At 34.1% G+C, this 12,801-nt stretch overlaps 1 protein-coding gene across 1 annotated transcript in view; it reads left to right on the top strand.

Moving 5' to 3' along the window:
• HELRODRAFT_80455 (hypothetical protein) overlaps nt 1–7,460 on the top strand; it is a gene marked incomplete at both ends in the record, with an annotated part of 32,274 nt that extends 24,814 nt beyond the window's left edge. Inside the window, 11 exons of the mRNA XM_009020180.1 lie at nt 741–828; nt 1,038–1,086; nt 1,395–1,608; nt 2,390–2,506; nt 3,744–3,860; nt 4,217–4,393; nt 5,166–5,291; nt 6,099–6,203; nt 6,428–6,560; nt 6,799–6,917; nt 7,173–7,460. Coding sequence (XP_009018428.1) covers nt 741–828; nt 1,038–1,086; nt 1,395–1,608; nt 2,390–2,506; nt 3,744–3,860; nt 4,217–4,393; nt 5,166–5,291; nt 6,099–6,203; nt 6,428–6,560; nt 6,799–6,917; nt 7,173–7,460 — 1,533 coding nt within the window. The remainder of the gene's footprint in view (nt 1–740; nt 829–1,037; nt 1,087–1,394; nt 1,609–2,389; nt 2,507–3,743; nt 3,861–4,216; nt 4,394–5,165; nt 5,292–6,098; nt 6,204–6,427; nt 6,561–6,798; nt 6,918–7,172) is intronic.
• Nucleotides 7,461–12,801: the final 5,341 nt, after the last annotated feature.

The following is a 12,801-nucleotide window of genomic DNA, read 5'->3' as shown; positions in this document are numbered from 1 at the left end:
GTTTTTTACAGTTATACTTATGCAAATTATTTATAAATATCATTATTATATTTTTATTATTTATAATAGTAATATAATTATTATTATTGTTTTGTTGTTATTTATTTTAAAACTTATTTAATTGCCTTCTTTCGTTCTCCAGAGCAGGTAAAATTACACGGTAGCTATTTAGCGTTATTATTGTATCTCTTTTTTTTGAGTTGTGTGTGTTTTTATTATTATCATTATCATTATTATCTTATTATTATTACTATTTTATTATTATTATTATTATTTTATTATTATTATCATTTTATTATTACTATTGTTGTTATTATTATTGTTAATTGTTTTTAATTCATAAAAATTCGTTCGTTCATTTCAGTGTAATAGAATTTGTACAGCGCAACAGCGTAATAATAAATGCTATTCCAGTTGGAATGAGTTTTGTAGCAGTGGATGGATGGATGATTGAGTAAATGAATAAAAGAATCATCATTGTCACAATGAATGAGTGAATGAATGAATGAATGAATGAAAGAATAGATAGGTGAATGGATGGATGTCTGCTGAACTTTTTCAATTTAATTCGACTTGAACTAATTATTTCATCATCAGCATCAGAGCCATTGAAATCATCACTACCATTTCCATCATCATCATCATCTTCATCATTATCGTCACAATCATCATCATCTTCCTCGTCACAATCATCATCATCGTCGTCATCGTCACAATCATCATCATCATCACAACCACAGATCTGTAAAGCTCTACACTACTTGCACACAGCAGAAAGAATTGTCCATTTGAATATATCGCCGCAAAATATCATAGTCACTAAAAAAGGTGATGCTGATGATGATGCTGATGATGATAATGATGATGTTGATGATGGTGATAGTAGTGATGATGGTGATGATAATAGCGGTAATGATGATGATGAATCTTTCAACAAACTGACCACAAAGTATGTGGTGACGATGATGATAGCAATGATGATGATGATGAAAGTGACAAAGATGATGATGATGAATCTTTCAACAACTGACCAATAGGCATGTGGAAGCTTGCTGGCTTTGGGTTCGTTCAGAGTTCAGAAGCGGGGTTTGAGGTTTGTAGTAGAAGCAGAAGTAGTCACAGTAGTTGTTTTAATGGTATTAGCGTTAGTCGCAACGATAGCAGCAGTAGTTGCAGTAGTAGAAGTAGAAGTATTAATAGTTTGTGAATGAATTGATAATTATTAATGAAACAATTTCAACAAAATTTTTACAATGAAAATAATTCGAAAATGAAACTTCTTAGTGATGACTGATGCCCCCCGTCAATCGTTAATTTAAGCGTGCGAATCATCATCATCATCGCCAACATCGTCATCATCATCATCGTCATCATCGCCATCATCACCAGGGGAGCAGTGTACGTCCATGGCAGTCGAAGCAATCAAAAATGGCGCAACCAGATTTGGATTTTATGGCGCCGGAAGTGCAGTTGATGACGTCAAAGTACGTGACGCCATGTTGTGACGTCTTCTCGGTCGCCATGTTAATGGCGGCCATCTTTAACAGCGGCCAATCCCTAATTCAGGCTAACTATACAGTCAGCAATTACGGGAAGCAGCTTGATCAGGTTTGGCAACAACACGATGATGATGATCATCATCATCGTCATCATAATTAGTTATTTAAAAATATTTATAACTATAATTAATAATATTAATGTAATACGAGCTGCATACTATGCGGAAAATAAATTTTGTTTGGCGACAAACTTTAAGCCGGCATCTAGACGCCTTAGAAGTCTATTTAATGTCATCAATCATCATCATCGTCGTCGTCGTCGTCTTCATCATCATTCTCACCATCGTCTTCATCATCATCATCATCGTCGTTGTCATCATCACCTCTTTATTTTCACTCACTTATTTAGTGACAATTATTGCTAGACTAGATAATGATGATGATGATGATAAGCGTTGCTGATGAAGATGACGACGACGTTGATGAAGATTGTGATAATGATGATGAGAATGATGATGATGATGAGAATGATGAAGATTGTGATGATGATGAGAATGATGATGATGACGACGGTGATGATGATTTTGATTAACGAGCAGAGATTTGAAAGGATTAACAGCATACGAACGCATTTGCGATCATAATCATCATCGTCGTCATCTATATTTCTATATTATTATTATTATTATTATTGTTGTTGTTGTTGTTGTTGTTGTTGTTGTTGTTATTATTTGTGTTTGTATATTTTTTCAAAGTTTAAATTTTTATACATTTTATTCATTTTATTTTATTATTTATTTTATTTTATTTTATACATTTTATTTTATTTTATTTTATACATTTTATTTATTATTTTATACATTTTATTTAATTAAAATTAAATTTTCAAGATTGTTGAAAGAGTTGAAGGCATATCAGGTAAGTTGCCGGAGCAGTGGAGTGAGATGATCGTCAGGATGGTTAGCAGAGATACTAGATGCCGACCAACCTTACAAAGTTTTGTATCGGTTAGTATTTCTTCGTATTTGTGTGTGTGTGTGTTTGTGTGTACGTTTGTTTGTGTGTGTGTATGCAAACCCACAGAGAAAGAATTATATCAATGGGTGCTTTTGTGTGTATTTTTTATCATCATCGTCATCGTCATCATCGTCATCACTGAAATCTTGATTATCATCGTCATCATCGCCATTCTCACAGCAACTCTAAACGATTAATTATTATCAGTCGAACGAGACACGCAATAAGTAAGTTACTAATACGAAGACCATCCTCATCGTCGTCCTCATCATCATCATCACCATATTTATCAACATCATCATCACCATATTTATCAACATCATCATCATAATAATTATCAACATCAACACAATCATGATCATCATGATCTTCATTGTCGTCATCATCATCGTCGTCACTGTCACGTCAATTTAAAAGTTATTCTCAAATTTCTCTGTTTAAACTGTTTAAACACAAGTAAACAAAAATAGCTGAAAAACATACAAACAAACATACAAACATACACACAAACATACAAACAAACATACACACAAACAAACCTGTTTGAAATGCGATACTATCATTTATCTTATTCAAAATGGACTTTTTGTCGTTAGTGGTTTATTTTGGTGCCGGTTTTTGTTGTATATTTGTATGTATGTATGTTCGTACGTACGTACGTACGTACGTATGTATGCATGTATGTTAATCCGTATGTTTGTATGTTTCTTTGTACAAACATACATACATACATACATACATACATACATACATACATACATACATACATACATACATACATACATACATACATACATACATACATACATACATACAAACAAACATACATACATACATACATACATTTTTTATCTCTGTCATGATTAAAAAAAGTGTACATTAATTTCGATGCTTTAAGTGCAAAAAAATACATACACATACACATATACGCACAGACACACAGACATACACACACGTACATACAAACGTACACACATACTTACACACATACATGCACACATTCCATCGGATTTTTGTGTGAATTAAGCGGAAGAAAGCGTTCGGTAATCCTACCTAGTGAATTGCTTAATTATGCTATACACAAATCTTTTTTTCCTTCATACGGTTTTTCTAATAATCGTTTGTTTTGGTTTTTGTTGACGATGATGATGATGGTGATCAACAACATCTTTTTGTCTTCGTCACCATCTTCGTCTTCGTCACCATCTTCGTCATCGTCATCGTCAGATGCAATGTTTTGACGATCCAGTCATACATTGTTTGGATCTGGTGGATTCGTTTGACGCCAGCAAAAAAGCCGAGCTCTTCACCCAACTGCCACAAATTTTACCGCTATTTCCAACGGTGATTTTGATGTTGATGTTGTTGTTGTTGTTGTTGTTGTTGGTGGTGGTGGTGGTGGTGGTGGTGGTGGTGGTGGTGGTGACGGTGTTGTTTTGTTGTTTTTTTCTATCCACTAATCATCTATCTTCCGACCAACCATCCAACCAAACAACCAAACAACCAACCAGCCATCCAAACAACCAACCAACCAACCAGCCATCCAATCAATCAACCATCCAATCAACCAATCAACCAATCAACCACCCAATCAACCAACCAACCACCCAATCAACCAATCAATCAACCATCCAAACAACCAACCATCCAAACAACCAACCATCCAACCAATCAACCAATCAATCAATCAACCCTTCTAGAAACTTCTCTACACCACAATCATGTTGTTGATCAAAGAGCAGCTAGAAGACCAGGAGACCATGATATTCGGGCTGCCTGCTTTGCTAGCCATGATCATAAACAGCACTGATGACGAATATGCAAACATAATTCAGCCCGAACTTAAAAAACTCCTCAACATGAATAAACCAGTTCAGGTTATGATAATGATTGCTGGGATGATGATGATGATGATGATGATGACGACGAAGACTATGATGACGACGACGATGATGATGATAATGACGATGTTCCAACTGCTGAAACACGCAAAAACGAACTTGCCACAGAGTTAATTGCGTTAATACGTGGTTGAAATTATTTTGAAACAGAAAAATAAAAAATAAATAAATGAATAATAATAAGAAGAATACTACATATAAATAATAATATATAATAAGAAAAACAAAAATAATAAATGGATGTTAAATATTTCACGAAAAAAAATTTTGAAAAAATCTTTACATTTAGCAAAGCGATAACCGTTTTTACCGTTTCGTTTCGTTTCATTATATTTTGTTTAGTTTCGTTATATTTTGTTTTGTTTCGTTACGTGACTTCTTTAATATCCCAACTTCTTATTCGTTTTGTCGTTTTGTTATATATGTTTCACTTCGTTTGTGTTTAATTTTGTTCGTTGCCCTGTACTCGGCTTGTATGTTTCGTTTCGTTATAATTTGTTTCGTATCGTCATTTTCTGTTTCGTTTCGTTTTGTACATTTTTCTTGCTAATGCGAGTGCAAAGAGATAATTGTTTTTGAAAGCGGAGCGAAATATAAATTCTTCCGTAGTCGTCATCATCATCGTCGTCATCATCATCGTCGTCATCATCATCGTCGTCATCATCATCGTTACCACCACTAGCTTCATCATCATTACCACTACCACTGCTATCATCATCACCACCATCGTCGTCATCATCACCGCCAGGCCACAATTTACTTGTTAGAGAACATGGACTCCTTGCTATCAAAGGCAAGCGCAGACGAGATCACTAATGACATCATGCCCATGCTGTATAGTACGCTCGAATCAAATAATATTCTCGGCCAGGTTGTTCGTTCGTTCGTTTGTTCGTTTATTCATTCGTTCGTTCGTTCGTTCGTTCAATTAATTGTTTTTTATTATGCCGTTGTAGTATTGTAGCAAGCTAAAATCAAATAATATTTTTGTGAAAGGTGTTTGCTTGTTCATTCATCAAGCCATTCATTCATTAATTTATTCATTTGTTCGTTCGTTTGTTCGTTCGTTTGTTCGTTCGTTTGTTCGTCCGTTTGTTCGTTCGTTTTATTCATTCATTCACCCAATTACGCTTCCATTTAACCGTCCATGCATTCGTGAGCAAGAATTAATTCACCTTCTGCTGTAAAATAACTATGTACGACTTCAAATAAATTTTTCTGGGTTATTTCAATTTAGATTTTTTTCTTTCTTTCTCTCTCTCTCTCTCTCTCTTTTTCTTTCTTTTTGTCTCATTTTTTTCAAAATACACTTTTTTTCCAACTATCATTTTAACCACTTCATCATTTTTTCATTGTTTTTTTTCTTTGTCATATTTATTTATTTATTGTTTATAAAATAAATAATTCAGCAATCATTCAATCATTAGTTCATTCATTCGATCATTCATTTATTTGTTCGTTCATTTGTTCGCTCATTCATTCATTCATTCATCCATCCATTAGTCCATCTACTAATTTGCCTTTGGAGGCAGATCTAAACGCCTTTGACGCTAAAAAATTACGTAGAAAATGACGTCACCCATCTACCCATACACAAATTCATCCATCATTCACTCATCTATTCATTCATTCATTCATTCATTCATTCATCCATCCATCTATCCACTAATTTGTCTAGGAGGCCGCCCTAAACGTTTTTGACACCCTGAAGAGTTACATAGAGGATGACGCCGTTAAAAATTTAGTCCTGCCAAAAGCCAAATCACTATTCAACAAGACGTCCAGCGTTAAGGTCGTCGCTGTGGCTACTACTGTGGCGACAATTGTCGTTGCTTATTATTGTTATTATTGTTATTATTATTATTGTTGTTGTTATTATTTATATTATTATTGGCGTGAATATATAAGGAGTTTAGGTTGAAATTATAATTTTTTATTCTTCATCATCACCACCATCATCATCATCATTATCGTCTCCATCATCATCATCATCATCGTCGTCTCCATCAGACAAAGGTCACGTGCTTGGAATGCATAGACGACATGATAGAGAGCCTGGATAAGATGATAATATTGGATGACGTCTTGCCATTCCTGTTGAACATCCAGTGTTCGGATGCTGACGTCATTATGGCCATAATTGGTCAGTCAGTGAGTCAGTGAATGAGTGTGTGAGTGATTAAATGAATGAATGCATGGATGGATCGATGAATTAGTGAATGAATAATCGAGTGAATTATTGAATCGATGTATTAAGGTAAATATTTGTCGTTGCAAACATTCGAATGTACGAACGAATGAATGATGAACGAACGAACGAATAAATAAATGAAAGAATGAATGAATGAAAGTGTGAAAGACACAAAAACGAACTCCAACAGACATCTACGAGGAGTTACTTTCGGACCGGAAGTACGGCTTGGGGCATGGGATCCTCGCATCCAGGGTCATGCCAAATCTCATCCCATTTGCCGCCATTCCTGGACTTTCCATTGAACAGGTTATGATGATGATGATGAGGCTGATGACGATGATGGTGGGTGTGACGACAATGATGATGATGACGATGATGATGTTGCTGATGGCGATGGTTGTAGTTGGGATACATTTATGATGTTGCGGTTGTTGATGATAATGATGATGACCAATTTTGACCACTATTACTAAGACCATCTTTACCATCATCATCATCATCGTATCATTATCATCATCACCATCATCACCACCATCATCATCGTCATCGTCATCACTGAAGTTTACAAAGTTGATGGAAGTTTTGAGGGACATGCTGGATGAGATTGAGCGTCAGAGGCTGGCCAAGATGGCCAACGAGATTCCAGATCACGTGGACCTTGAAAGGAGGTTGTTGTTATTGCTGTTGTTGTTGTTGTTGTTGTTATTGCTGTTGTTGTTGTTACTGTTGTTATTGTTTCCGTTGTTATTGTTGTTGTTATCGTTTTTGTTGTTGCTGTTGTTGTTATTGTTATCATCATCATTACTGCATCACCATAAGAAGAACGTCATTGGACATGAGGAACGTTGACGTAACAAGTTTGAAGCCGCTCATCGCAGCTAGCAGCGCAACCACATCAGCTACAAACGTCATTCCGACTAATATAATAGCTACAACTACAGCTGAAACTGTCAGCAGACCTCAACATAGAAACAGTAGACGTTGGTGATGATGGGGGGTGGTTGTGATTGTAGTAATGGTGGTGATATTGATGATGATGGTTATGATGATGATGGTGGTGATAATGATGACGATGGTGATGGTAGTGATGATGATGATGATGGTAGTAACGACGAATATAATAACGATAATGATGTTGATAGTGATGATACAACCACAACAATATCTACAACTACTACCACTTCTACTACTACTACTACTGCTACAAAAAATTAATTTGCTTTATGATAATGCTTCATATAGACATTTAAATATTTTATAAGGTCGCTAAATTCACACAAAGGTTAATAGTATTATTGTTATTTGTTACTATCACTATCTATATTATTACTATTATTATTATTATTTAAATAATAATACTATATATATATATAGTATTATTATATTAGTATATATATATATATATATATATATATATATCGACCATTCGGCCACCATCATCATCATCATCATCAACCGTTTACTTGAAAAAAAACTTTCTATTGAATCTGAAAACAGAGAGGGAGAGAGAGAGACAGAGAGACAGAAAGAAAGAGAGAGAGATAGAAAAAGAGAGAGGGAGTGTATGGGTGTGTGTGTGTGTGTATGTGTGAAGGATAAAGATAGAAGGACAAACACAACAGAGAGGAGACAAGTGTGGAGTGTGCACTGTATGCTCATCAGTCAAATAAATTTATATTAATATTTACTGAAACACCTGCAATTGTGTCTATCAGGGAAAGAGAATGAGAATGAAAATGATGTATCTCTATGTATATCTGAAGAAATACCGCGAATCAAATGTTTTTTTTTATTAAATAACATAAAATTTGAAATAAAATCTGTGTGTGTGTGTATGTGTATCTGTCTGTCTGCGTGTGCGTGCGTGTATGCGTGTGTATACCTGCCTGTGTGCGTGTGCGTGTATGTTTGCCTGTCTGTTTGTGTGTGCGTGTATATGTATGTACTTAATGCACTTCCTTATAGACCAGATAAAAAAAATTAATAAAATTGTATGCAAGTATGACAATATTTACATACAAATACAAAAAGTGTATGATTTTTAGTTCGTCTTGCCTTTTGCTCTATATGCATTGGTTGGCATGCTTTGAGCGTGTGTGTGCATATTAAGTGTCGTTACAGGTGTGTATGTATGAGTGTTTGTATGTTTGTTTGTATTTTTGTTTGTATGTTTCGTCTGTCTGACTGTCTCTATAATTCTGTCTCTCTGTCTGTCTGTCTGACTGTCTGTAAGTTTGTTTATGCAAATTCTCGTTAGTCTGTATGTCTAGGTGTGTGTATTTTGTATTTGTATTTGTTTCGCATGTTCATGCATACATACAAACAAACAAACAGTCATACAAACAATCATACATACATACATACATACATACATACAAACAATCATTCATACAAACAAACAAACACACAAACAAACGAAAATAACCCAGTCATATAAATACATCAAGGCAAGTGTTAGGAAAAGAGTCATTAAAGTCAGACCAGAAGTAAAAAGGTCCAAAAACATAATTGTGAAAATAAAAAGAAATAAAAAACAAAAAAAAAACTCAAAATTCTGTAAATTTAAAAATGTATTTAAAGTTAAATTCAATTTAAAACAAAACGAAAAATAACCAGTTAGCTTCTTAATGGCTCGAGAAAAGCTTGGAAGGTTTTTGGTTTTATGGCTAGTGCTTTCTAATATACATTCGTGACTATTTATCAGAGCTTTTTTTTTAATTTTTATTTTTATTACTGTTATTGTTGTTATTGCTGCTTTTAATATTACTATTTATTTACATTTATCTCAATTTTTTCTACAAACTAATTATGCCTTCTTTATGGCCAGCAAGTTAATCACCGTGATTTACGACACAATTTAACCTAACACAAGGCAATGCACACGCACGCACACACATACATACATACACACGCACGCATATATATATACATACATACATACATACATTAACACATACACACATACATACATACATACATACATACATACATACATACACACATACATACATACATACATACATACGTGTTACTTGATGTTTGACGGTTCAGTGTCACTCATCATGTTTTGGTTTTAACATACACACATACATACATACATACACACACACATACATACATACATACATACATACATACATACATACATACATACATACATACATACATACATACATACATACATACATACATACATACATACATACATACATACATACATACATACAAGTGCGCGTATATGCATAAATGTTTTATGATTATTAGACACGATGCGATATGTAAGGAAGGTATATAACTTTTTTTCATCATCTTCGTCATCGTCATCTTTATCACTATGATCATCACCGCCACCGAGTCGTCATCGTCGTCGTCATCGTCTCGTTGAGGCACCCAACACTTTACCAGGTCATCTCAAACTTTTTTCAAATTAAAAATGTCCTCTGCTGAATGTTTCACAAGAAAAAAAGATTTTCTTTTTTGTTTCACTCTCACTTTTTCATTTTTCTCTCTCTTCTCTCTCTCTCTCTCTGCATATCTTTCCTTTCTTTCTTTCTTTCTTTCTTTCTTTCTATCTCTCACTTCTTTGTTCAATCTTCTTTTCTTTTTCTTTTCATATATTCAGCAATTTTACTTTTACAAAAAAAAACTTTTGTACCCACCGATTCATTTAATCATTCATACATTAATCAATTCATCCATTTGTCCCCTATACGTTCATTCATTTAACAATTCATTCATTCATTCATTCATTCGTTCGTTCGTTCATTCATTCACTCAATTACTTTCAAGTTTTGTTTTTTTCTTGGTTTTTAGGCACGCACACAATTGCAAATTTTTTTGATTTACGGCGACCTTTGAGAATAATTCTCGCTAATTTTCTTTGTAAAATTTTGAATTTAAAATTAACAAAATTAATTTTAAATCATTTTGTAAAGTTTATTCTGAATATTTTTTCATGGTTTTTATAAATAATTCACACACACTACAAACAAAAATCTTCTTACATATGCGCACACACGCACACACACAAACAAACACTCATACAAACACACAAACAAACACACACACAAACACACACACACAAACACAAGCACACACAATCACTCGAAATAATTGTGTTTATACTATTTACGCTCATATACTGTGAACCCGGCCAAATATACACAACTGGCTCTTAACACAATAATCTACATGAGATTAAAAACTGTCAAACAAACAAACGAACACACCCACATACACACATACATACATTCATACACACACATACAAACACACACACATACATACATACATACTTACATACATACACACTTGAAAAAATGCATTTATTTATTAATTCCAAAGTGAGGTAAACAAAAATTCAGTTTTCGAACGGAAAATGTTCTTCGCGGGATAAAGAGATGCAGTAAACTTTGAGAAAAAAAAACTTTGCACCAGGTGGGGTCATTTTAAACAAAAAAAAATACAAAAAGATACCAAAAAATACAAAAAATACTAAAGAGATATCGAAAAATAGTAAAAAATATACAAACTATAGCCAAAATTGAACGCACATTCTACACAGCTCCCTATCAAAAATACCTTCCTCTTTACTAATACATAAACTCACACCTTACACGCATACATGTAAACATAGATACATACAATCAAAAATAAAAACAAACAAGCATACAAACAAACATACAGCGATATTCACAACGTACGAACCTAGCACCTCGAACAACAACAACAACGACATACTTCTCCCCCCGATGACTGCCAGCAGACGGCATTCAAGTTATCAAGGACTGGAGCAGGTTTGTATGTCTGTCTGTTTGTTTGTTTGTATGCTTGTTTGTATGCTTGTTTTTATGCTTGTTTGTTTGTTTGCACGTGTGTGTGTTTGTTTGTGTGTTTTTTCCTTTTAAGTCACTTAGGATTAAGCGACATTTCACGGTAAATCTAATTTCGCCATTCGCATCACACCCACCTTTGAAAACTTTCGTAAAAATAAATCGGCGCTATAAATGTTCTCATTTAACTTTTCACTAAATTTCCCGCGCTAATTCACTGAATTTCCCGCTTAAAAAATTTTCAAAAACTTTCGAAAATTACCGAAGCAAAAATATTAACTGCGCCCAGAACAGCAATAAACATCAATGTCTTGATATAACATAAATACATAAATACCTGCCATGAGAGCTATCAAATAAATATAATTATATCATAAATAATTACAAATATTTATAAATATTTACTCAAAACTATAATTAATTACAAATATTTATAAATATTTACTAAAAAACTATAATTAATTACAACTATTTATTACTAAATACCACCAATAGAGCTTGAAGGTGAAAATAACAATGTACAAGACCAACTTAATTTTTCATATGATTTAGATCCCTACTCAACATAACCAATGATCATCCATAATTATTTATGAATGATAATTAATGATGAATAATAATTATTTATGAATATTAATTATTTATGAATAATAATTATTTATGAATAATAATTATTTATGAATAATAATTATTCATGAATAATAGTTATTTATGAATAATAATTATTAATGAATAATAATTATTTATGATTGAAATTATTTATGAATAATAATTATGATAAATTATGATAATTAGTGCAGTTTATTTGATGACTGCAGAAGGAGATGACGACGCTGGAGGTCCTGTACAAGCAGCGTCTGGCGAGCAAGAACAGTGCATCGAGCCGGATAGCCTCCTTCCTGTCTCCAATCACAAACGCCAGAAGGTCACACAAGGCCGCCGTCAGGAGGAATAAAAGACAACAACGTCAGCAAGAGAAGAATAAAAAAGGTTTCGTTTTTTGTCGATCTGTCGTTCGTTAGGCTGTTGGGTTGTTGGTTGGTTAGTTGGTTGGTTGGTCGTTCGGTCGGTCGTTCGGTCGGTCGGTCGGTCGGTCGGTCGGTCGATCGGTCGGTCGGTCGGTCGGTCGGTCGGTCGGTCGGTCGGTCGGTCGGTCGGTCGGTCGATCGGGCAGTCGGTCGGTCGGTCAGTCGGTCGTTCGGTCGATCGGGCAGTCGGTCGGTCGGTCGGTCGGTTGGTTGGTGTGTTCGCTCGTTCGTTCGTTTGTTCGTCTGTTTGTTAGTTAAATTGTTCGTTTGTTTATTTATCCATTAACTCATTTGTTCATTTATTCATTTATTTAACTGTTCACTCATTAA

Source organism: Helobdella robusta (genome assembly GCF_000326865.2).
Source record: "Helobdella robusta unplaced genomic scaffold HELROscaffold_27, whole genome shotgun sequence".
Taxonomy (NCBI): domain Eukaryota; kingdom Metazoa; phylum Annelida; class Clitellata; order Rhynchobdellida; family Glossiphoniidae; genus Helobdella; species Helobdella robusta.
This window is presented reverse-complemented; position numbering and strand designations above follow the sequence as displayed.